The following is a 26,218-nucleotide window of genomic DNA, read 5'->3' on the forward strand; positions in this document are numbered from 1 at the left end:
TCTACTACAAGCCACTTATACTTTTATAAAATAAGTTATTTTAAGTAGGCACTTAAGCATTACTCTGCCACCTAAGTCTAATTTTTTTTTAAAAAAAAAAGAGTAGTTTTTTTTTTTTTTTTAAAGAGTAGTGTGGGCTTCCCCGGTGGCGTAGCAGTTAAGGATCTGCCTGCCAGTGCAGGGGACAAGGGTTCGAACCCTGGTCCAGGAAAATCCCACATTCTGTGGAGCAACTAAGCCCGTGCGCCACAACTACTGAGCCTGTGCTCTAGAGTCCGTGAGCCACAACTACTGAGTCCGTGCACCACAACTACTGAGCCTGCACACCACAACTACTGAGCCTGCGCACCACAACTACTGAAGTCCACATGCTTAGAGCCCGTGCTCCACAACAAGAGAAGCCACCACAATGAGAAGCCTGCGCACCGCAACGAAGAGTAGCCCCCGCTCACCACAACTAGAGAAAGCCTGTGCGCAGCAACGAAGGCCCAATGCAGCCAAAAAACAATAAATTAATTTTTTTAAAAAGAGAGTAGTGAGCATGTAATATGGGTGGACTTAGGGACTAAATGCCAAGAAACCTGGGTTTTAGTTCTCTCCTTCACACTTAACCAGAAAGAGTCAAAGCTCTAGGCCTTACATTTCCCATTTATAAAACTCTTACTGTTCCTTCTAACATTTCTAGGAAAATCACATATACTCCTTTAAAAAAGTCTTAGGATTCCTAAAACTACAAAACACATTTCATCAGCTATACTAAAAAACATAATGAGGACAAAAAAATTTTTAATATTAGAGAAAATGTAAATCTATATTTGAAATAACACACATTACTGGGGAAGATAGGTGGGATGAAAAATATACGACTACAAATATACAGTGTAAGTTTCAAAATGGTAAATTTCTATGAGTTAAGGTCCCTAAAGTCTCAGAGGAAAAACTGATAAATCAGGTTATTTAAAAAAAAAAAAAAAGGACAATGCCCCAGTACTTGCAGAAAAAAAAAGCAGCAAGGTGCCCAACAGACTAATCATACAAAATATTTAAGAGTGAATATCTAGTGTTTACTGAAAAATTTGCTTGATGGCAAGTTACTAAACCATCCTGAAATATTAGGACAAATAAACATGATTAGTAAAACCTCATTACCCACCAAGAAGATCCTGTACAAGTGTGCTTTATCCATTACATCATTTTGAATTCCGCCATACATGTAATTTTAAAGAAAAAGAAAAAATAAATGCTGACATTAAAAAGTGATTAAAAATAAAGTTTTGCTGCCTTCAAGAACACTAGAAACTGCACAAGAGTGAAAGAGAAGTGGGCTATCACAACACGTGTCAGTAAAGCAATCCACAGCAGCTGATTTACATAAATCCTAGAAAATGGTGGGGGGAGGGAGGGGGGAAGATGTCTACGTTACTGATTAAAAATGGTCTACGAGCCGCAACTAGATATTAGTAAAACGAAAATCAGAACTTTTGAGAAAAAGAACTTCAAGGGAAGGAGTGCACTGAAGGGGTTAAATTACACTAAGTTACATATCAAAGCTTATATTGCTTATACCCTATAAAATCACGTAACATGAAAACCAACATCTAACACTGAAAACATTTAGAAAGCCCGTGCTTGAGCATAAATTAAAAAAAAAAAAAGGAAATAAGCTGGAAAAAGATAAAATTATAACCATTCATTTCATAATCATCCCATTTTTGTATTATTCACTCATCACTACACTTACACTGAATATATATAATTTAGCACATGGAAGCAAATCTCTAAGCTTCTCCCTACCTTAGGTTTTTAGTCAAAATGAATGCAAACAATCACGTGGGATTCAGCCAAGCAGTGACGTTAAATTCTGCTCTGTCAGAGAGAGCATCTGTCAAGCCCACATTTAAACTGCTGCCTGCCTGTGCAGCAGCTGAGGAACCCTGGATTTCATATTACAGACTAAAACCCTGGTAAAACTGCTCAAAATCCTTCCTGCAGCTGCCAGGCAACAACGAAAGAGTTAAATCCTGTTCTTTTCCAATACAATCGAAGCACTCCATTCTAGCTCTGGCTGCTTTTGATTGCAGCTCAGTGTTCTTACTAGAAATATGGATACTGAGAAGAGAATACAGCACTGCATTGTCCGGCCAGGAAAACAGCAGATGTAAAAAGCTTCAATGCATCAACTGTCAGCAAGAGTCGACAGTGCTCCAAACAGAACGAACAACCACAGCTCTTTTGTTTAAAGAAAGAGAAAGAAAATGAAAGAAAGGAAAAACCGCAGAAGACTAGGACCCATATGAACAAGAAGGGGAACTCGAAGACAAGCAGACAGATGGACACTCTGGACACTGTGAAAAGCAATCGCAGGAGGCAGACTGCTGGGGGAGGTGCGCATGTTCGATAGCATCTTGGCTGAAGTGATGGCGTGCCAAAAGTATCTTCAGTGGGCATAATCCTCGCCTCATAAATGCCTGACCAAGGAAGGTATGTTGATATCTTGTTTGTGATACTCATTTAAATGTCTGTTACTTTTTTATAGCCCTGGAGGCACTAATATCTAATAAACAAGTTCATACAGTTCACTGTCCTTGAAACTATGAAAGGGTTTCTAAATATATTTTAAAATCTGTCATTGCTTTATTCAAGTAAATATGTAGCTTGCAGTAATTATGTATTACTGAAAAGGCAAACAGTAACAAGATGTGCTTAAAGGTTTCTCTGAGAAATTAAACTTTAAAAAAAAATCTGAAGCCCTCTAAAGAAAACACAGCAATCCTCTATCAAATTAAGTCAAGTTGAATCCTTATCCAATAAATTAAAGTGCTCTCTTAAAAATGGCCATCGAAGAGGTCAATGCAGTGAAATTCATTAAATAGTATCAAAGATGATCTTAATATTAAGAGCTTTTTCAGTCCTTTTAAAACAAAATCTTAATATAGAACAGTTTTTAATAACAAAATGTTGCCTCCCATACCCATCTCCCTAAATAAAGATAACTTACCAACTCTGAAACTATCAACAAATTTTAAGTACCACCGAGCTGTAAGATACTATAAGGAAAGCATTTGCACAGGATCACAGAAGGCAGTGTGCATTTATGCACAGCACACCACCTCAGGAGATTTGCATGCTCACGAATACAACTTTAAACAAAGAAATATCAATACTTGCTAAAATTACCCCCTTTTAAAATAGTGAGCTTTTATTTTAAGCAACAGACTGATTCTAAATGATCAAAATATAAGACTGGTTTTGGTGATCATTTTTAAAGTGAAACTCAAAAACATAATATGAAAATACTCTGTCATAAAAATATCCATGTAACAGCAATACAAGGTCAAACAATTAAATTTAAATGTAGCCACTGTGCTTCCAGGTTATATAAATATGTAATGATGAACTAACTGGCACAGTATGTGTGTGCAGGGCAGAAATAAATCTAATAAACTATTTTAGTAACAATCATAGTATAGCAACTCATGGCTCAGGAACTCGGGTATTTCTAAAATTTTTTACAGATCGTCAAAGATCCTGATTTTTGCTCAATTTTACAGCACAACTCAACTTATTATTTAATAATCACAAAAGGCAAACATTTTTAAGACATATGTAGGGATTCCATTCTCAAGTTAAGATTAAACAAGTCTATCAGGCCCTATTATTATTAGAGCTCAACATCAACTCTCACTCACAGTATGAATTTTTATTCCATTAAGGAATGAAACCAGATGGTATTAAACAAACAAAAAAAATATGGTTGTAAAAAACCTCAAGTCTCTCTTAGTACCTTTATCTCTCAATGTTAAAGTCACCAATTAAACATTTTTATAAGCTAGCTATCTCAAAACAAGAGTGTAGAGTTTTTTATTCAAGCACCCCTTAAATCTAGAACTGTTCCCACAGACTAAGATATTATCACTTTTAGAAGCCAAATAATAAAAACAGCATGTGTGTGTGTGTGAGTGTGTGTGTGTGTGTGTGTGTGTGTGTGTGTGACAGAGAGAGGGAAAGAGAGAGGGAGAAGTAACAGAACATTTTATAGTAACATCCTCTCCGTGAGCGTCAATCCATAAGATGTAAATACATATTAATCACTTGATAATATTACCATAAAAACCCATAAAAGACAAATCAAAGCTATTTCTATGCTGAAAATGTAAAAGTGCAAAACTATTTAGAATGTCAAAATATTTTAACTTTCTGGTCTTGTTCCCACTTCTTAAGAATTAATGTACAACAGGCAGTAACTGGAGAATAATTTTATCTTTTAATAAAAGGAGGAATAGTTACTTCAATTGTACTTTCTTTTTAACAGTAAAATTATGGTAAATATCTGAAAAATGTTTAATAAAGAATTTTTTTTAAGGCTAGAAACATGCACTACATTTACCAACGGGAGATTAAGAAATGAGTATATATGGATTTCAAGCCTGAGCAGCTGGATATTTACAAACATACAAATATCATGAATTTACATTAAGATGCATCTCTATCACCTATCGCTACAAAATCACATAGGACCATAAACTTCATGTATGCCAGGTTACAATATATAATAATTTGCTGTTTTCTGTAACATTGAAATACTTTAGAAACATCACTTCAGGTATAATGTTTTCATAAAAATACAATTTACTAATATATTTACCTTCATTCATTTTTTCAGTCCTTTATTCAAACATGCATTCAAACATCTGACCTTCTATTTATTGCTTCTTAAACCATCAAGTTTACACTTTTAAAGGATCTAAATGATTAGACTTCAACCAGTTTCCAAGCATTCTATATCAAGAGAAAGCTGACACATTTAATTTAGCTTTGGAATGTTTAAAATAGATTATCAAATAAATTTTAAAAGCAACTTTTGTTTCTTTTAAATTTACACACATAACCCTTATATCTACTGGCTTCTTTATGGGGTGGAGGGAAATTATTACTATTTATCTAATATTTCATTTGAAAATAAAAGCTTAGAAAGAGTCTCCTCATCTAAACAGAATGGCCAACTATTTACAAGTGTAAGGAGGAGAAAAGTGAGTTTCTAAACCAGAACACTCAGCTCTGTTATTTTCAACTGAGCTCACCACAGAACTATGTTTTACTGGTATGGTGAAGTGTCTTAGTCTTCATCAGAGCAATGTGAAATTAAAATCCAGGTAAATAAATTCTAATAAATAAGTAGATTCTATTTTTTTTAAATCTGAAAACTTAAGGAAGAAAAACACTGCTCCTATCTCACAAAATGATTAATGTAATTTCTTACATTTGAGAAACACCATAACTTCTAAAAGCACTACATAATCTCAGATACTAGAAATCATCAAAAGCTAGCGCCTGTACTGTTACGCTTCAGAGATGCTCGAATCCCCACCTGCTTGCTCCTCCTAGTGGCTTCTGCTAGAACAGGAGTCTAACACTTCCCATCAATATTTTCAAAATACTTTACATTATATGAGTGCTATTCTAGTTATTCAATTATATGAGGACTTCCATGTAAATGCCATTATTTTCCCCAAATAATTGAATTTTTTACCGAGGTTAAGCAAATTTGGTATTAACCATAAACCTTTCAATATCAAAGGCTACAAAAACACATTCATATGTGTATATATAATTTCAAATAAACAAACGCTCCTACAATAAATGTTTTTAATTGACCAGTTTTCTTTTACATAAAGAAACAATTTTCACAATAAAAAGTTGATAAAATTACACAAAAAGGTTTGTTTTCTCTTTTAACAGAATTCAAGCTACAGCTCCTTACCCATCCTTTACCCCCACGCCTTGATCCAGAAAAATAACAAACTGAAAAAACATGAACCAATTTGTGCTATGCACTAAAAAAACTTGTTCAAAGACCAGTTCTTAATATGTGGCATCGTGAACTTCCCATATTGACATCTCATAAATTTTTTTTTCTAAATGTAGGGCTCTAAGTGTCATGCTAGCAGAAGTCCTAAAAATGTAAAAAATTCTCTACATGCAAATTTAGAACACAGCATAACGCAAAAATCTTTTAAGATGCATTTTGTGAAATTTAAAATTTTAAATAGTTGGGGATACAATAATACCTAGTGTCTGTATTTTGTAAGAAATCTGAAAAGACTGTTCAAAGCAGTTCTTTGTTTTATTCTAACATGGAGATTCAACTGAGATACGTGATAGTACTCTGTGAAGTCCACAGATAATTAAAGATAATTAGTTGCTATATTATAAAAATCAATCATAAGTCTAAGTAAGGACAATGATCTCCTGAATACCTCATGTCTGAAGTGGAAGGTTAACATGAGAAAAGAGTACTTGCAAATATCCATCATTTATTACTGTCTTAAAATCCTGCACTGAAGTTACTGAACCCTGAACATTAATTCTGACAGGTGCGTCTTCTCACTGACTTTCTCGACACAGTAGGGGCCAACAGAAACATGCCAAGCAGTGTACTGTGACTAACAAAACTCTGCCATAATCAACCTTGCACCGTCTGTCCCACAACTGATACATGACCATTTTACAAAAAAGGCCGCTGACTGTGCACCATACCACCAACGGTATGTCAAATCAATTTTAATTAATGCCAATAAATTTTCCATCTGCTCTCAGGCCTCCTTACATGGCCTCTCTCAGGGATCTAGCAGCATTTTCCTCTTCTCCATGCATACAACTTTTAATCTTTAACTTAAGTCAACAATTACAAGTGACCAGAGCTACTGAGATAGATGATGAAATAAGTGGAAGAAAATCAATCCATTCACCTCTCTTTAAAGTGGTCACTGTGCTCCAAAGGTGTATTTTTAAAGAAATTAATCCTGTTCTCACGATGTTACGTTGCCAAGGGAAGACAAATCATAAACGTTGTTCCTGGGTTATCCTATTTTCACAGCTTAAAAATTTCCATGTGCCCTAATTTTATTAGTCTCTTTCAAGCAGTTCTGTGATATTTCCATTCTGTAAACGTTTATGCTTCATCTTTACAGAATGACTGCGAGGGAGACGACGTGACAGCATTAGAAAATGATTACCAAAGAACAGTACTGATTCAGGAGAAGAACACAATCTCAGCCACCGATCTCTCATCCACTACTGGATATTAACAACATGCTTCAGTGGAGAAGAAGACACTGCTGCTTTGCAAAGATGAGCTGGAATGCCAAGAGGTCTCTGTTCCGTACCCATCTTATTGGTGTACTTTCTCTCGTGTTTCTTTTTGCTATGTTTTTGTTTTTCAATCATCATGACTGGCTGCCAGGCAGAACTGGATTCAAAGAAAACCCTGTGACATACACTTTCCGTGGATTTCGTTCTACAAAAAGTGAGACAAACCACAGCTCTCTTCGGAACATTTGGAAAGAAACAGTCCCGCAGACTCTGAGGCCTCAAACAGCAACTAACTCCAATAACACAGATCTGTCACCACAAGGAGTTACAGGGCTGGAGAATACACTCAGTGCCAACGGAAGTATTTACAATGAAAAAGGCGCTGGACATCCAAATTCTTACCATTTCAAATACCTTATCAATGAACCTGCAAAATGCCAGGAGAAAAGCCCTTTTTTAATACTACTAATAGCTGCAGAACCTGGACAGATAGAAGCTAGAAGAGCTATTCGGCAAACTTGGGGCAATGAAAGTCTAGCACCTGGTATCCAAATCACACGAATTTTTTTGTTGGGTGTAAGTATTAAGTTAAATGGCTACCTTCAACGTGCAATCCTGGAAGAAAGCAGACAATACCATGACATAATTCAACAGGAATATTTAGATACATACTATAATCTGACCATTAAAACACTAATGGGCATGAACTGGGTTGCCACATACTGTCCACATATTCCATATGTTATGAAAACTGACAGTGACATGTTTGTCAACACCGAATATTTAATACTTAAGTTACTCAAGCCAGACCTGCCTCCTAGACATAACTATTTTACTGGTTACCTAATGAGGGGATACGCACCCAACAGAAACAAAGACAGCAAGTGGTACATGCCACCAGACCTCTACCCAAGTGAGCGCTATCCTGTCTTCTGTTCTGGGACTGGTTATGTTTTTTCTGGAGATCTGGCAGAGAAGATATTTAAAGTTTCTTTAAGCATCCGTCGTTTGCACTTGGAAGATGTATATGTAGGGATCTGTCTTGCCAAGTTGAGAATTGATCCTGTCCCCCCTCCCAATGAGTTTGTGTTCAATCACTGGCGAGTTTCTTATTCAAGCTGTAAATACAGCCACCTAATTACCTCTCATCAGTTCCAGCCTAGTGAACTGATAAAATACTGGAACCATTTACAACAAAATAAGCACAACGCTTGTGCCAACGCAGCAAAAGAAAAGGCAGGCAGGTATCGCCACCGCAAACTCCACTAGAAAAGACAACTTTTTTTTTTTCCCAAACGTGCGATCTGTAAAATATTGCTAAAAGCATGTATAGTTAAAACTGATTACATCCATAGGACAAGTTTTAGTTAAAACTCATTGCATAAAGGAATCCAAAAATATTTTTTTAATTTCTGAAGAAGGTAATTCTTAAAAATACAACACGATATAACAAAAAGGTATCCCAAACAATCTACTAAAAATCCACATAAGGGGATTCTGTGTATTAACATGCAATAACAGGCGTGCATACATCAATGGTTCAACTCTTACGTTAGGGGCCAAGAAGGTGTATTTGCATATGTTTTCCACATAAATTTTAATTTAAGAAATGGATACAGTCAAAAGACTTTGGATTCAGTTTTTCATTTCAATATAATTAAATGTAAATAAAACATTATTGTCAATTTTAAGGAAACTTTATAATTGTGCAAAGGACAAATTTTGACCTATTCTAGGGTTCTAAAAACCATATTCCATGCAATAAGATTTAGTTGAATTATTCCATAAACATATTTATAAAGTTCAGATGTTTCATCAATGCAGTTCTCATCTAAGTATTTACTTTTTAAAAACAATTGAGATATTCATTTTCTTTTATCAATACGCACATATACTGGGGGAATTTATTTTGACATGACGTGATAAAATGTGAAAAAAAAATCAATGTGTCTCAGGCTCACATTTTTATAAAAAAAAAAATTAAATGTTTCAAAATAGAACATCTGTTCCCTCGCTGGTGTTCAGGGCCAAGCTAGAACTTCAATGATTTACTCAATCAACCAGTTACTGCACTCTCAAGGAGCATCACCAGTTAACTTCAAGCATATCTGAAAAAATCTATCATTTTCCTCTAACTGAAGCAAAAGTGATTACTTACAGGCACAAAGAGGATGCACTGTTGAAAAAAGATAAAGGATAAAGAGTGCAGCGGCAGTTTCATTCAATACATTTTAAGATGCATGTCTGCCAAACTGCAACATATGGGAAGTTTATTTCCTGACAGCAGGTGTACACATGCCAGTACTTAATCATTTTACGGCACCTACTTCTTTCTCTGAGTGCCAAGTTTACAAACCTGCAGTTTTTAATTTGGTGGATGACAAATATTCTGCACCACTGATTAAAAACTTTCTTGGGAGGGATGGGGGAAAACTACAAATGTTTGATGAACACTTGATTCTAGGATGAACAATGTATACAATGCACTTTTATCAAGTTTTTAATAAAAAAGGTAAACAAAAAACCTTTACTGAGTGTTATGGTCCAAATGCTTCACAATTTGTATGGGTCCATTATAAATTTTAAAATCAGGAAATACTAACCCATTAATTTTAAAAAGGTGTTTTTACTTTAAACAAGTGTATAAATTTATCAATCTTGCTCAGTGAGGATGTCACTTATCCTAATTCTAATAACAATCATTTTCATCCTTGATTCTATTCTGAAGAGTTATCCACCAAAACAGAATTCTAACATGTTACAGTTCAGAACCACAGAGACTGCTTCAGTACTTATCATTTAATGCGTTGAATTCTATTTATACTCAACTTATCTCCCACTTTCAGTTCAGTTGTCTAAGTGTTCTATTCTACATAGAATAATTCTGAATGTTGAGCTAAATAACCCCCCAGCTCTTGGTAAGGTCTGTTTTTCACTTAATTTATTCTGTATGGTTATAAAAAGACTAAAATTACTAAATACCAAAATTACTAAAGAAAGGTCACACATAAAAGGATAATACCAAATTACGTAAGTGTGATGAAAGACAAAAGGAATCCTTCCCTCAGTATAATCCTCTCCTTAATACTTCAGAAGTTTTATTTCTTAAAAGTATATGTATATGCATGTATGCATCCACAGGTATGTACTCAGATACAATCCAAACACTATGTGTACAAATTATTATTACAGTGCAGTATCTTTAAGAGATAGTATTTTCCTTCCAGAAAAATTCAAGTCTAAAAAAGATGACTTGGAATCTCATGACACTCCAAGTTCTCAAAGAGCACTGAATCAAATAACAAGTGTTTTAGTACTGCTGAAAATCTTTATTTTAAAATAAGTATTCTGCTATTAATTTATTTTTGACCTTCCATTCTGAATATGCAAGCTGACTTCAGCAAAATATGATTTTCAAATTCATATTATGATATTTAAAAATACAGTATTTAAACATCTCACCAAATATTAATTGTGCCTTATTCATGCCCAGTACTATGTAATTTTTACTATGCATGAAAATATAATTTTAAATGACAGCACTTGCATTTGGTCAAAGAAAAAAATTACAGGAAGGAACAACCATGTAATCTTTATGCTCGAAGTGTTACGAGATATTGTGGAAGATAAAAATACCAAAACTTTCAATACTTACTAGTTTATTTTGATCAAGATTATATAGGTGATGAAATTCTAACTCAAGCAAAAAAATTTTCTTTCTCCTCTGATTATACAGTATAATCACAAAAAATCAACTGGAGTCTTATTAATATCTATTACCAAAACCCCTATAAAAATAATACCAACACAGCAGCAGGAACTATTTACTGACTGAGAGTACGCTGTGTGCCTGGTACCGTGTTAAAGCACTTTACATACATATCTCGTATAATCCTTATAAGTAACACTAAGAGATAAGAAAGACTGGTACAAGAGGTTAAATACCTAAGATCACACAGCTAGTAAAACAGCAGGGTTCCACTGCAAAGACTCTTAACCATTATGCTATGCTGCTACATACTTCACATATGACTCCTGCTAGAGGGTCTAAAAAGCTAAGCAAAAACGGCCTGTCCTCTCTTCTATTCCATGCTTATTCTTCACCTTTTGCTAGGATCTCCAGGCATCACAACTGTTTTCTCACACTGGAGGGACGCCTGATGTCAGGTGCAAATAAAGAGAAGGAGAAGGAGAGGAAATCTGATCCCTCAGTTATTTTTTCTTCTCCTTTTCAGTTGCTGATGTCTGGGGGCCAGAAACTCAGAAAAGCTAAGAATTACTGCTTATCTCTTGCTCCTTTGGGCACTGAGACACATCTGTAAACAACAGGCAGGTGGCACTCAGAAATTATGTAAAAGGTGCTTCTTTTGAAGTACAATTTGATCATTGTTAGTAGTCAAAAGTAGCACCGCATTTACTCACTCTACTGGTTAGTCGCCTACTGTTTGGTGATGAGGTGGTAAAACTGATTTATCCAGCTGGTTCAGGTTTGTTTTTAGTTTTTACTGCTTAACTACAAAATTTGACTATTAAATTAACACAGATTTAAGAAGCCAAAAAAAAAAAATCTCTACCATACCTATATTCTAACACACCTCACAGAGTATCAGTGTATCGCTTAACATGACTCTCGGAAGACGGGGAATGTGCATCAAATACTAACAGGGGCCATTCTAAGTTTCGGCCAGGAACCTGTTGCTGCGCACTCCATCAGCACACACACACACGCCCTCCCCCAAGCACGATATAACTCTACACCTTACTACTTTCAAGATCCGATTTGCCAGAGAAGGAAGAAAAACGTTTCTGTATTTGCAGGAAGTGTTTCCCCTTCCTCCACCAGCAAATGTCTGAGCTAAAGGACAACTAGAGTGAAAGCAACTGCCTCCATCTGTTTATTAATCTAATTATTTCAACTTCTCACTGAAGCCTATGGATTCTCAGTCTGAATTTCACTTGAGAAAGTATCCTAAACGTTGAAAAATGAAAATAAATCAACGGCATCACAAAAAATAAATGTTAAGTAACAGAAAGCTATAACATTATATGCAAAATCTTAAATTCATGCTTGTATATGTTTTTAATTAAATGTTTAAAAGATACTAATTTATACAATAAAACTAATAAGGGTTGTTTGCTTCACTGTCATACCTAAAATGCTAGTAAAAACATATATTTGAATATAGATAATAGAATTAGCATGAGATTCTGATGGCAATGAGAATTTTCTAACATACTGGCAGATTTCCTTTGGGGAGCTACTCCACCCTCAAATAAGAAAGTTCTAGGAAAACTTTCAATCAAGATACCCTGCCTTGCACTAGCCAAGATAACCAAAGACCCTCTCTTATTGCAATCTGAATCCTGAAGGAAACAAACACACGCACACAAAGAAAATGACTGGAGCTGATTCACTTGAACTTCAGCACCCTGCAGAAACTACCCACTGATTCTTGTTCTCTAGATCCCAGAGGTGCTACGGTTCCTGTCCCTTCTACCACTTGATTCTTTAATTTTTTGAACTCACCTATAATATTCTGATACTTTTTTTTTTTGGTTTCAGTTAGTCAGAGTCAATTTTTAACCAAAGAATGCTAAGTGACAGAAAACCTACCACTAGCAAATGCTGCAGTGATAAAGTCGTTCCTAGGTTCTATGATGACTTCAGAATGCTCTATAACACCATGCCCTCTGTGTGCTTTGCCACCTGAACAAGTCAGGAGAGTAAAGGGATCCAAGAACAACTTTCTGTTAAAGAAAACAGGCTGAAAATTTTAGAGCTGTTCATAATCCATATTCATGGCCAGGCCTCACAAGAAAACAAAGTAGTTTTTGTGCATATAACATAATATAGCGGAGAGCATGTTGCTATAGATACCTTATTACTGAAGAGGGATCAGGGAAACAGGCTTGGGAGCTGTGTTTCTACAGTCACACCACCGTGGGGGAGAGGCAACGTGTCTCCCAAGTAACCACCAACACGGAAGTAACCATCAGCACAGCTGCCTGAGCCCCCTGCACTGTAAAATGCTGTCTAAGCTTAGAAATGAATGAACAGAGAAGCCTGACCATACCTTCACATCTGCTGTTTAAAACTATTCCTTTATCAGAGATCTTTTCGTCTCCTGATAAGGCTAAAAAAAAAAAAAAAAAAAAAAAGCTACAACCTTCTTCCTGGTAGATTTATGTAAAGGAGGGAAGAGAATGAATGACTCCTCTACACTGAAAAGAGAAAGCTAATAACTGGGCCAAAAAGACAAGTAAAGTTAATTTTTACAAAAATAAAATGAATTTCTTAATCAAAGTTCATAAGCATAACCCCAAATTTAAAGTATTTGTATGTCTGAGTGTCTTTAAGTACACACATTTAACAGTACATTTAAATCCAGTTATCTTCTCTCATCTCCAAATTTTAAAACTTTTAAAATAACATTTCCTGTCTGAGTGAATGGCTATATCCAGTCAGTGGCCACACGAAAATATCCAGAGTCATCCTCACCACTTCCTTCTCTTACTATCACCCGTATCACTCTATCCCCAAAACCTGGATTCACAGTGGAATCCACCCACTTTTCTTCATCTTACCGCTCTAGTAGTTCAAGTGAGCAAAACTTTTACAACTGGTTTCTTCACAGTCACCCAATCTGCTTCCCATATACTACTGCCAGAATGATACTTTCAAAACCACAAAACTATTCACATCATCCCAATGCTTCAATGGATTCCCAATGTTCTTAGGATAAATATCAAAATCCCTGAAATCCTTGGATAGCAGCAGGGCCCATGAATGACTCTCTTCCTTGCTGAAGTTAATTTCTCTACCCAATCTTTTGATCTTACTGCTGCCTTTTACTTCACTCCATAATGTATCCTCTCTTCCTCAAAGCAATCAACAAACAAAAAGTCCTAGATTAGAAACAGTGAACTAAAATTTGACTCAATAAAAGAGCCTCACCTTTTTTGTTGGCAGCATTTTCATCTTATTTGAAATGAAACTTATTTTTAAGGCGTCAAAATCAATTTTTCTCTATAGTGAAAAACTGATTTTGAAGCCTTAAAAATAAGTAAGACTCAACCACTGGCTTATATATGGGCTCACCCACACTGCAAATAAAGCAACATATAAGTAAATATATGTTGACAAAAAGAAAGTACAAGTATTCTGGAAATAATTACTATAATCAGTTCCACAAATGTGAAGGTCCCTCACATGACAGTGCATTTCTAAGCAGGGACCATGATGCTGAAGAAGATCAAGAAGTGTTAACCTTCCTCAATAGAAATTCAATGCAGATGCAATCCCTAGGATCACTTCCCAAACAGACCAGTTTACTATGCTATGTTCCAGAACTCTAACACTAGGTTAATAGAAATTCTTGAGTCCAGTCCTCCTTAGCGTTGAAGAAACATCCAAAAGGCCACTCACTTGATAAATATTTACTGAGAGCCTAGGCATTAATACATGAGCTGTAGATACAATGATAAACAAAAACAATCATTAAGTTGCTGCCATAATACTCCTTTGACAGAGAAAGCCATGTAACAGATCTTCATACAAATAAGTGGAAAGGACAACTATGATATCTGTCATGAAGGAAAGATACACAGTGCTTTGCAAGCATATAACGGGAACTGACCTGACCTATGGTCAGAAAAGCCTTCTCAGAAGAATCGTTTAACATCTAAGAAATAACTAGATGTTAATCAGGCAAAAGGGGAACAATTCCAAGAAGGAACAGCAGGTACAATGGCCCTGAGGTTAGAGTAAACCATTGCACAAAAATAAAGAGGAAGATTGGTATGAGCTGATGCCAGAAAGGTAAAAAGAGAGAGAGACAGGTAAACCCTCATGAAGACTTATAGTACCTATTAAAATATGGCTTTTAATCCTGAAGCCAATGAAGATACAACAATACTTGGAAAATAGAAAAAAAAATTGAGGCTAGTGAATGCCTAACAGCTCCTCTCTTCTTTAGTGTTTGAGGCATCCTGGCTGCAACATGAGAACAGAATGAGGAGACGCATGAGTGATACAAAAACACAAACTAGGAGACCACTGCATAATCCAGGGAAGATACAGAAATAGTTGGACCAGGAAGGACGGTAGTGATCCGGAGATAAGAATTCCAGAAATGTGGGGGCTTCCCTGGTGGCGCAGTGGTTGAGAGTCTGTCTGTCGATGCAGGGGACATGGGTTCGTGCCCCAGTCCGGGAAAATCCCACATGCCACGGAGCGGCTGGGCCCGTGAGCCATGGCCGCTGAGCCTGTGCGTCTGGAGCCTGTGCTCCGCAATGGAAGAGGCCACAACAGTGAGAGGCCCGCGTACCGCAAAAAAAAAAAAAAAAAAAATTCCAGAGATGTTAGCAAGTGCAGTCCACAGGCCTTCACGACGTGTGGACACTTACGGTGAGGGAGAAGGCATGAGTGCCAAGGCCTAAAATCCTGGCCTGGGCACTGAGGGCATGAGGAGAGAGAAGACGCTGTACGAGAACCTGATTCGCCAAGGATAACATAATAAAGAGCCACTGAAAAATGTATAGAAGGATTGTCAAGTGGCACTGAGGGCCTATATATTACAAAGCATCAATAACAATAATAAATCTTAACTACTACTCTACATGCATATGAAAGGATGCAAAGTAACTAAAAATATACGGATAACATGGGCTTAAGAATCACTCATTCAGGGGCTTCCCTGGTGGTGCAGTGGTTAAGAATCCACCTGCCAATGTAGGGGACATGGGTTCGAGCCCTGGTCCTGGAAGATCCCACATGCCACAGAGCAACTAAGCCCATGCACCACAACTACTGAGCCAACGCCCCACAACTACTGAGCCCGCGTGCCTAGAGCCCGTGCTCTGCAACAAGAGAAGCCACCGCAATGAGAAGCCCATGCACCACAACCAAGAGTAGCCCCCGTTCGCCACAACTAGAGAAAGCCCACGTGCAGCAACGAAGACCCAACGCAGCCACAAATAAATTAACTAATTAATTTTTTAAAAAGTCATTCATTCAATACTTTTCAAGCAACACCTATGTGCCCACTACCCTGTTCTCAGCACTGGGGAGATGGTGGAGGGCAACAAGATGTGCTTCCCACCTTCGGATCTTCATATTCGAAGAAAATTGTTAATGTAAACAAATAAATAAGATTACTAGCAGAAAAAAAAGTGGGAGGTCTTCCTGGAAAAGTAACCTTTAAACTGAGATCTGAATTTTGAGGAGCCAGTCTTATTAAGAGCAAGAGGAAGAATGATCCAGGCAAACAGAAATACAAAGACAACGGCCAGGAGGTTGAGAAGAACTTGACATGTCTGTAGAAAAACAGAAAAAAGCCAGTGAAGCAGAACTCTAGAGTAGAGAGCTGTGGATAGAAATCAGAGGGGCCCCTAATATGGATGGGAAAAAAATTCACAATTTTATTTTCACCAACCTCTAACAGAAACTGACATTTCCTTCTTTCATGAATGGAGGCAACAAACCACAGTACTATTAATAACAGTTCTGACTTTGTCACCAACAGAAATCAAGTATTTTCATATCACATTACTCTTACAGATATCTTGAAATACTGTGTATGGTCATACTTTAAAATTCTGGAATTTATTAGATTTGTCCCTAGATCTTGTTATATAATGCATCAGTAAAAGCAACACGAAGTTCAATACCATGTCATAAAGTTATGTTTCTCAAAATTTTGATAATTTTATTTCAATAAATTGGTTTTCTTTGTTATCTTATGTATTTTATTTTATGCATTAAAAACATTATTCAGAGAGAAGAATCATAGGATTCGCCAGTCTACTAAATAGGTTCATGGCACCAAAAAAAAAATATATTACGAACTTCTAATCTAGAATAAAAGACATATAGGACTCCTATCAACTAAATGCAACTATTGGTGCTTGTTTGGATCCTATTTCCAACAAATGAACTGCAAAAAAAGATTTTTCAGAAAAATCAAAGAAACTGGAAAATGAACTGTGTATTAGATGATACCAACAATTAATTTTTTGTTATATGCAATAATGCCTACATTAAAAAAAAAGTCCACGTTTTTTAGAAGTGCAGAGTAAGTAGGAACAAAGTGTCAGTGTCTGGGTTTTGCTTCACAGTACTTCAGGAAAAAAGGGAGCTGTGGAACAGCTGAAGTAAAAGTGGTTAAAAAATAATTATAGAATGTGTGATGGGCAGATTTTAAAAATCATACACTATTTTCTCTAATTATACTTATGTTTGAAATTTTTCATAATTAAGAAAAATGGGGGGGGCTTCCCTGGTGGCGCAGTGGTTGAGGGTCCGCCTGCCGATGTGGGGGGCGTGGGTCGTGCCCCGGTCCGGAGGGATCCCGCGTGCCGTGGAGCGGCTGGGCCCACGAGCCATGGCCGCTAGGCCTGCGCGTCCGGAGCCTGTGCTCCGCAGCGGGAGGGGCCACAACAGTGAGAGGACCGCATACCGCAAAAAAAAAAAAAAAAAAGAAAAGAAAAATGGGGGGTGGAATTCAGTAACTGCTTTGCAAAACAGAGCCCCTTAGAGGGGAAAAAATTGCAAAGGGGCATTGTCTGTTGGAAGAAAATTAGAGAAAGATGCTCCTTTCTCTGGGCTGATGATGTCCTAGGCCAGGCCACCTAACTTGAGGAGGGTGCAAGCTACCTAAGGTGTTTTCCTCTTTCTTCCCCCATTACGTTCAGGGAAGACAGTAGGCATCATTAAAACTTGCTTTGACATTATTCATTATTCATCTCGTGAGTATGCACCACCTGTCTACTGGCATTTATTTCAAAGAAAAAATAACCTATTTCCCATTATATCAACTGTCTAGGCCTAGAAAATTAGCCTTTGATCAAACTAGCACATCCTGACGTTAGAAACAGTGATGGTTTAGGAAAAATAATAAGTTATAGTCTTAAGCTAATGAGCACTGATTGCGTTTAGTTTTCATACTCAGAAGAACCTGACGATTCAGAAGAACATGGTGGGGGAAAGGAGAGGGAAGCTAGGTAGTTGCAAATGCACGTAAACGATGCGTGCCAGGCCGCCGTCGTTTTCACGACTGGTAGAACGTTTAAAAATCTGTACGGGGTGGGGGGTGAGGGAATGCTGTACATATTTAAGCAATTGAACCATGCAAGATGGTTCCCAGGTTGTCAAAAAAATGACGGTAACCAAAAAGAAGCCCTCTCCATTTGTGTAATATTAAGAAGTGGACTGTACACCTCTCCAGCTTAGTGTATTTAAGGCAGGCTCTGCATCGGCAGGAAGGTGGGCTTGCTAATCTCTTCTCGGCAAGCCCGTTCCACCTTCCTGCTATCCTCACCTGTCATCTAACTCAGCACTCCCTCATCAACTGCTCCTCTGTCTTAGTAGAAGTGTTTTCTCAGCCTGACAGACAAAAAGCCTTATAACTCTGTTTCCCAAATATCATATGCTGTCACAAACCAGGAGGATGTCTTAGCAAAAACTGATACGTTCATTCATTAAGAGAAATTTTCTTTAAAAAAAATACCAAATGTCCATTCTATTTGGCTTTAAGCAATCAAAAGTTCCTGATTACAGGGGCTTCTCTGGTGGCACAGTGGTTGAGAATCCACGTGCCAAGGCAGGGGACACGGGTTCGAGCCCTGGTCCGGGAAGATCCCACATGCCGTGGAGCAATGAAGCCCGCGCACCACAACTACTGAGCCTGCGCTCTAGAGCCTGAGAGCCACAACTACTGAAGCCCGTGTGCCTAGAGCCCATGCTCCGCAACAAGAGAAGCCACCACGATGAGAAGCCCGCGCATCGCAACGAAGTGTAGCCCCTGCTCGCCGCAACTAGAGAGAGCCTGTGTGCAGCAAGAAAGACCCAACACAGCCAACAATAAATAAATTTTTAAAAAGTTCCTGATTACTGAAGTTTTATTAATAAAAATTTAATTCCTTCAGTACCAGGAGATAAATCTTACAGCTTCTCACTGCTGTCAGTCTAAAATCCAAATCCATCAGTAATAATTTTCATTTAATATTCCTGCATTTCCTAAGATAAATAGAAATAATAGTTTTAACTACAGTACAAAGGCAATGGCCACTAGGCAAATGTCTCCAACATTTTTTAAATAAGTCAAACGCAACAGAATGAGATGTTAGTCCTAAAGCTGAATCAGTCATCTGTCCATCTAAAGAACTACATCGTATCCACTAGGAGATGGATTAGTCAGACACACCAACAGGATGAGAAGTCAAAGCCTATCTAAGCAGTGACCAAGACTAAAGGTTCCCTGGCCTTTGCAGTATATCTTCCTTTACTGAAGAGATGCAAATATCATTACCTCTGATCTCCAAGTAGCTTCTCTACTGGGAGAACGTGTATGTGCTGGATAGAGGAACTGAATGCCCACTGCCCTTGGCAATTACATTTCTCACTCGAAATTAATTAATCAGCATTTAGCATTTCAAATGTTACTGTTTCATAAGCTTGAACAATGAATCAATCTCTCCCGGTATATTAATATTACCCAGTTTCTCAGCCGTTCTCTGGGCCATGGCAAACTACTAAGGAAATGCCACCCTATTAGGCAACTTGGGATCCACACAACTGATCTTTGCAGGGGAGAATAATGTTCTGCACAGGCGCTCAACACCAGCTTTGATCTGTTACATCACAAAGACGGTGGTGAAAATTCTTCAGGTACTTAGAACCAGACTGTATGTCTAGGGATTGGTCTTCAGTGATCTACAAGAGGGTTCCAATGTAAAATATAAATGTAATACTACCAGTGTGCCATACTGAAGCACGTTTTTGTAAAATCTACTAACCTGTGACCTTTACACTGATGTTTAAAGCTTTAAAAAAAAACTATAAAAACTTTTCAAAAATACTAATAATGACTCAGGAAGTTTAGAAATAAATCAAATGTGTATCACAGGTCTCCCCAAAATTGGCATTTATTACCTTATTAGACGGTATTAAATCAATTGTATCTATTACATTTAATCCAGATAAAGAAAGAATGTTTCCCCAAACAATTTAAATAGTTAAGCTTTTAACATTTATTTTTCCTGTTAAAGTAACTTTGGGATGGGAGGAGGGGAGGATATCATAATATGTACTAAAGTTATTGATGAATTATAATGTATCCACAAATTTACTATCAGAATGGTTGGTTATTATAACGTAGCTCTCCATGTTAAAAGCAAACAATTCCTAAGGACACTATGAAGTATTTTGTACAGCCTTTTAAAATAAATTATAATACTCCAATCATATCAGAAGCTGAATTTTTTTTGGGGGGGTGGCGTTTATAAAGAAAACTAAAAGCCTTCTACATAATAGAAGTTAAAATTCTTCTGAAAGGTCAAAGAGCTGCTTAATTTTAATTCTCAAACTTCGTATATTAAAATATATAAGGAACTGAATTTCAGGATGTTTATGGCAACACACATATAAGATAGAAATGACAAAAAGACACTGCAAGAAGACTGAAGCACCTATCTAAAATATCAAAATTAGGGGAGATAAATGATTAGTTTGATAGTGTCCAGAATTCACTGTTTGTAGATGACAATAAAATACTGAATTAACTCTTTCTGTCTTAAATGGTAATTTGTAAAAATGTTAAATTGACTTGATTTCAAAATAATTTTGTGTTTGATCTTATATACTTCTGCACAAACCTAAATGTTGAGGAACAAATGCTTTTTCAATAACATAAAATATGATGTCAACAACGAGACAATTACCTGAGTTCTATGGTATGACTTTTGTCTCCAATTAAAACAAAAATAAAAATCTTAAAAGCTTTAATTCCTTAGCATTTCAAATGAGTGTGTCTTCAACTTATTCACAGTAAAGCACCATTCTGAAATTTCAAAAAAAAACTTAGTTCTAAACAGTAAGATTTATCCGGACAAGAAGCAACTAAGAGTCTTTAAAAAACAGATATTTAGGGCTTCCCTGGTGGCGCAGTGGTTGAGAGTCCGCCTGCCGATGCAGGGGACACGGGTTCGTGCCCCGGTCTGGGAAGACCCCACATGCCGCGGAGCAGCTGGGCCTGTGAGCCATGGCCGCTGGGCCTGCGCGTCCGGAGCCTGTGCTCCGCAACGGGTGAGGCCACAACAGTGAGAGGCTCGCGTACCAACCAAAAAACAGATATTTAAAATAAACGTGGGAACAGTCACTCACAGAGGAACACGAGAAGCAGGAAAGACAAGAAGAACAACACTAAAAGAAACATCCATCAAGAAAAAGACCTGGAAAAGAAACCAAAACTTAGAATTAAAGATCAAATGAGGTTGGCAGGGTGTGGGACAGAGGGGAGGGGAAGGGATGAACTAACTACACAATCCAATGAGTATTAAGAGAAAAGCACTAAGACACTAAGAAAATAAAATGTGAATGTGGGATTTATACAAAAGATTAGAAATTCATTGAAGATTTAAATCAATTTATGAAGACCTAGAAATTGAAAGAGCAAACTAAAACTCAGCCAACAACAGCCAACAGAAAAGTACCCAACAAGAAAATATCTAAATACCCAATTACAGTATGTAATTAATATACTGTTTTTTAATTATGAACAAACGGATTCAAATCATGTCATGATATTAAATATTAATCTTTTTTCCTCAAATTAATGAAGAAAAATATATAAAATAAAATCATGTCTAAGTTAAAGAACAGCAGTGGTTAGTCTAAAAATACACTGAGAAGTTAGAACTTAAAAGTGATGAAATATGTTCAATAATGATATTAATTTTGTTAAAACTGAATAAAGCTGTAGTGATGAAGGTAAATAGAAATTAGAATAAAAGACTATATTGTAGTATGTCCAAGAGAGAATATTAAATTGAATGAAAATTAAAGTTTGGTTTTGTGCACATCTGAGTCATGTATATAACTGCAGCATTTCATATGGAACTACAGTGAAAAGAATTTATATAATCAAGCTGAAATTTCATAGTATAAATTTTTATCGTATTAACAAAATACCATTATATTTCCAAACTGGCTTCTGTTTTCTCCTGTTCTCACAATAACCAATAATAAAACACTTTGAAACAAAGTGATGTTAACATTATTATTAAAAATTATACAATGGTTTTCTAAATTACTTCTAACATACGTGTCAAAAATAACTTTGTCTATGCTTCTTTCAAAATAAGTCTCAGAAATTGTGTGATCATGGCATTAAATATATGGTCACTGGTAGAATAATTTTAAAAGGTATGTTACAGGCATTATTAAAATTTTAAGGCATTTTGGATAAACCGATAATTATTCTTTAATGAAATGCAAAGCTAAATTAATGGAGTTTAACTGTATATGCTTACTCCAAAAGCACCATCCATTGTGCAATGGATTGTCAATAAATCTCAACAAGATACATAAACTGAAAGCAACAGTATAAAAAAGCAGTATTATAAAAATAACTTTTACTTTATAGGCATTAAAATTCTCTGACAATTATTAATATGATCTGTGCTATTATTCATTTTTTCTAAGTATATCAGCATCAAAATGCTGATCATATGCTGACAAAATATTAATGTAAACTGAGATTTTAATACCTTTAAGAAGGTATCAATGTAAGGAGATTAATACCCACCCAAATAAGTGTTCACTCTACATACCACCCAATTGTTTTTTATTTTCTAATTAATTTTTAAAAATTTTTATTGGAGTCTAATTGATTTACCATGTTGTGTTAGTTTCAGGTGTACAGCAAAGTGAATCAGTTATACCTATACATATATCCACTCTTTTCTTTTTTTTTTTAAAGATTCTTTTCCCATAAAGCCCATTACAGAGTATTGAGTACAGTTCCCTGTGCTATACAGCAGGTTCTTATTAGTTATCTATTTTATATATAGTAGTGTGTACATGTCAATTCCAATCTCCCAATTTATCCCTCCCCCCACTTATCCACCCAACTAATTTTAAAAAGTGTGGATGAACAGAGGCTCTGTATTATTCAGTGTAAAAAGTTCATAACTACAATTAATTCAGTGCTACAAACAGCACTGAAAGAACAATGCTGAACTAGGTACACCTGTGCACATTTGAAACCCTGAAGACCTCAGAGGAGGTTATTATAATACCACTTTTCAGATGAGAAAACCGATGCCTAATTTGCTGCAACAAACAGGCAAAGAAATCATAATATTGTATGATTACAATATTCTTCTCTCTTCTTCTGTCTCCCTTATATGGAGGTATGCGCCAAATCTACAACGAGCACAACATTATAAAAAAAATTTTTTTAACCCAAAAATCTGGAAAAATCACTTGGGGAAAACTACTATAAAAGGGATAGAAGGGAAGTTTTGAGTACAGAGAAACAACATTGTCCAGTTTAGTGATGAAATCTTAGAAAAGTCTATGAAAATGCAGATATAATAAAAAATAAACTATGCACAAAATGCTAATATGTTAACAGTTAAGTATTACTTCATGTAACAGACAGTAAAAGTATAAAGTTGACTTTCAAAAGCTTAAGACATATAACGAGTTACTGACAGAAAACACACAATGTTTGGTTTGTTTAGGGGGTACACCTTTATGTTGGTCAGGCTGACATAGGACAGAACCACCCCAGTTCCCTGAAACAGCAAGAGAGGCAACAAGTTCTGAAAATTATTTCAAGTGTAATATAATATTCTCGAGCAAAATAATATGCCAATCTAAATGTAGAATGCAACAAATTATAAATTGTAGAAGTAATATTCCTACTTATAATTCTGTGACCATATATTAAAATCTCAACAGTTACATACTTTTTGGATCAAAGTAAATAATTTAAATCTAAGTAAATGACATTTCTTCCTATATATGAGCCCTAACAAGTAAATGGAAAAGCCTAACTAGCTAAGCTGTCACACACTTAAAACGATAATGTCTTTGTAGCAATTTTCTCTCCAAGGATAAAGAACTTTACCTTAAGATAAACACACACAGCTAGAGTAAAAATATCCCAGTTACTGGAGAAGAAAAGGGTTCTCATAATGTTTAAGTAAACTAGTCTTCATAGCTTTGAATGAAAATTGTATCATTAAACATGTAATATCAAGTTCATCACTGAAGCTACAGTTGCCTACATTTACACATATGACAAGCTGAGATTATACATAAAATTATAAATTCATAATAAAAGTAGCCATTATTTATCTGTTGAGTCCTTTTTGTGTTGAGCACTTTACACAGTGCCTGTTTCACTCATCAATAATACTGTAATATAAATTCTAATATCTTTATTATAAAATAAAAACAAGACCACTGATAGAAAGGTTACATAACCTTCTCAACTTCATTAGTGGTGGAATGAGTGGAAGAGCTGAGATTCAAAGCCAGGACTGACTTCAAAGCCTTAAATCTGTGTTTCCAAGTGACTGACTTCTCTTTAACAAGCTAGCACTGCCTCTATTTAGAGCAGGGATTTCATACTGAAAGGCCAATAGGGCCTAAGAAGGTGGTGTAAATAAGTGAAGAAGGCGACAGAAAAGACCAGAGTGGCGAGGCCTGAGGCTACCGGGGGAACACATCCCAGGTGCGGAAGGTGTCCTGCTCAGGGGACGTGGGTCTGCCACGCTGGACTGTGGGCCCAGCGCCCAGTCATGCCAGAGGCCTCTCAAAAGAAGCTGGAAATCCAGCCTGCTTACGTGACATACTCTGATTCTTTAAACCCTGGAATTACTACTGCGGTAAGCGTGGGGCCACATTTAGACTGGCACAACGAATGGCCCCAGAAGCGTGCAGAGAGGCCCTGGCACGCACAGACAGGCAGGCTGTACCTACCTCTGGAAAGAAACTTTCCCAGAGGCATCCTTCGAGTCCACACAATCACCAGTCTCCTTCCAAATCTTTCTAAGTGCCATGCTCTTCCCACCAGGGCATCTACTCCTGCCTTCTGTTCACTCTCCCTAAAATGCACTTTCCTGCAATCTTCAAGTCAGCCTCTACTCAAACTCTGGATCTCACTTCAAGTACTACCTCCTCAAATGAAGTGTTCCGACTCCCACAGAAAATCCTCCAACTTTAGGTTCTCACGGCACAATGCATCTGCACACACGTGGCACAGTCATAATTTCACATCTGAGTGACTGACTGATGTGTCTCTCCTCCAACAGACCATTAAAAAAGCCCATATGCATATGTCTGGTTTTCTTCATCTTCGATGTCCCTGCACCTAGCATAGTACATGGCATACAAAAGCACTCAAGAAATATCTGCTGAAGGAAGAGTAGAGGGAGGGAAGGGAAGGAGAGTCTTGAGTAACAACGTCTTAATCAGCTACCTCCATCTCCTCCTGGCCCCGGCTCTAGGCCCACCTCCAGAGAGCACTGGTACTAGCACACTCCCGTAACATTTCAAGCAGGGATGAACACGTTAACTGACCACCAAATGAGAACGAAGCAAGCTTTATAGAACAGGGAATGGGGCGGTTACTGATGTATGTATTCCTGCTTAAGAATGTAACTTGGAGGAGACTGAGATTCTGGATCCTTCTCAAAAGTGAAAGTTGACAGTGATAATATTAGACCTCTAACACAGATACTGAAAATCCACCCAAGTTTACTTACTATCAAAAAAATGGTTTCCCAAAAGAGATCATAAGAACTACGATGTCTGTTGGAGTCTCTTCAAATAACGACCTTAAAGGGAAGCTTTTGATCTGTATGATTTCAGAGTGCAAAAGCTTTCCTCAAAAATGAAGACAGCAAGGTTATCGAGAGTCAATGATATTCAGTAAGAACAGAGGAAAGAATAAACAGAGGCTAGAACACGTGGCCTTTCCACGTGAACATCAACAAGCTAGATTGGGAGATTAAAATAAAGTAGTTCTTGATAAAGGATTTCCAAATCTTTATAAATAATAACAATGAACTGTGATCGTATCTTTTTTATTCCCTCTCCGGTGGAACCACAGGTAAGTTCCTTGCTACTACCTAACAAAAAAAGGTCTTCATCATCTCCCTTATTTACTATACAATGAAAAGCATTATCAAGTGGCATTTTCTTAGTCTAAAACGGCCCCTTTCACTGAAGGAATACATGAAAATATATTCTGATGTCCCCCATACTGAACGGTTTCTACTCCCAAACCACGACTCCTAAGATAGCTTCAATTAAACTGATTCTATGCAACTCTGG

At 36.7% G+C, this 26,218-nt stretch overlaps 2 protein-coding genes across 2 annotated transcripts in view; one reads left to right on the plus strand and one right to left on the minus strand.

The window, feature by feature from the left end:
• CDC73 (cell division cycle 73) overlaps positions 1–26,218 on the minus strand; it is a 90,830-nt gene that overhangs the window by 39,182 nt on the left and 25,430 nt on the right. The gene's annotated exons all lie outside the window — the stretch shown is intronic.
• On the plus strand, positions 2,261–9,552 carry B3GALT2 (beta-1,3-galactosyltransferase 2). The gene is made up of 2 exons (XM_060142023.1): positions 2,261–2,481; positions 6,972–9,552. Exon 2 carries the CDS (start codon positions 7,093–7,095, stop codon positions 8,359–8,361), a length of 1,269 nt encoding a protein of 422 aa, XP_059998006.1. The 5' UTR covers positions 2,261–2,481; positions 6,972–7,092; the 3' UTR covers positions 8,362–9,552.

The sequence above is a fragment of the Lagenorhynchus albirostris genome, chromosome 2 (genome assembly GCF_949774975.1).
Source record: "Lagenorhynchus albirostris chromosome 2, mLagAlb1.1, whole genome shotgun sequence".
Lineage (NCBI taxonomy): Eukaryota > Metazoa > Chordata > Mammalia > Artiodactyla > Delphinidae > Lagenorhynchus > Lagenorhynchus albirostris.

What these genes read in the sequence shown, in the direction of transcription:
- B3GALT2 (XM_060142023.1), top strand. Translation starts at nt 7,093, where the DNA reads ATGCTTCAGTGGAGAAGAAGACACTGCTGCTTTGCAAAGATGAGCTGG.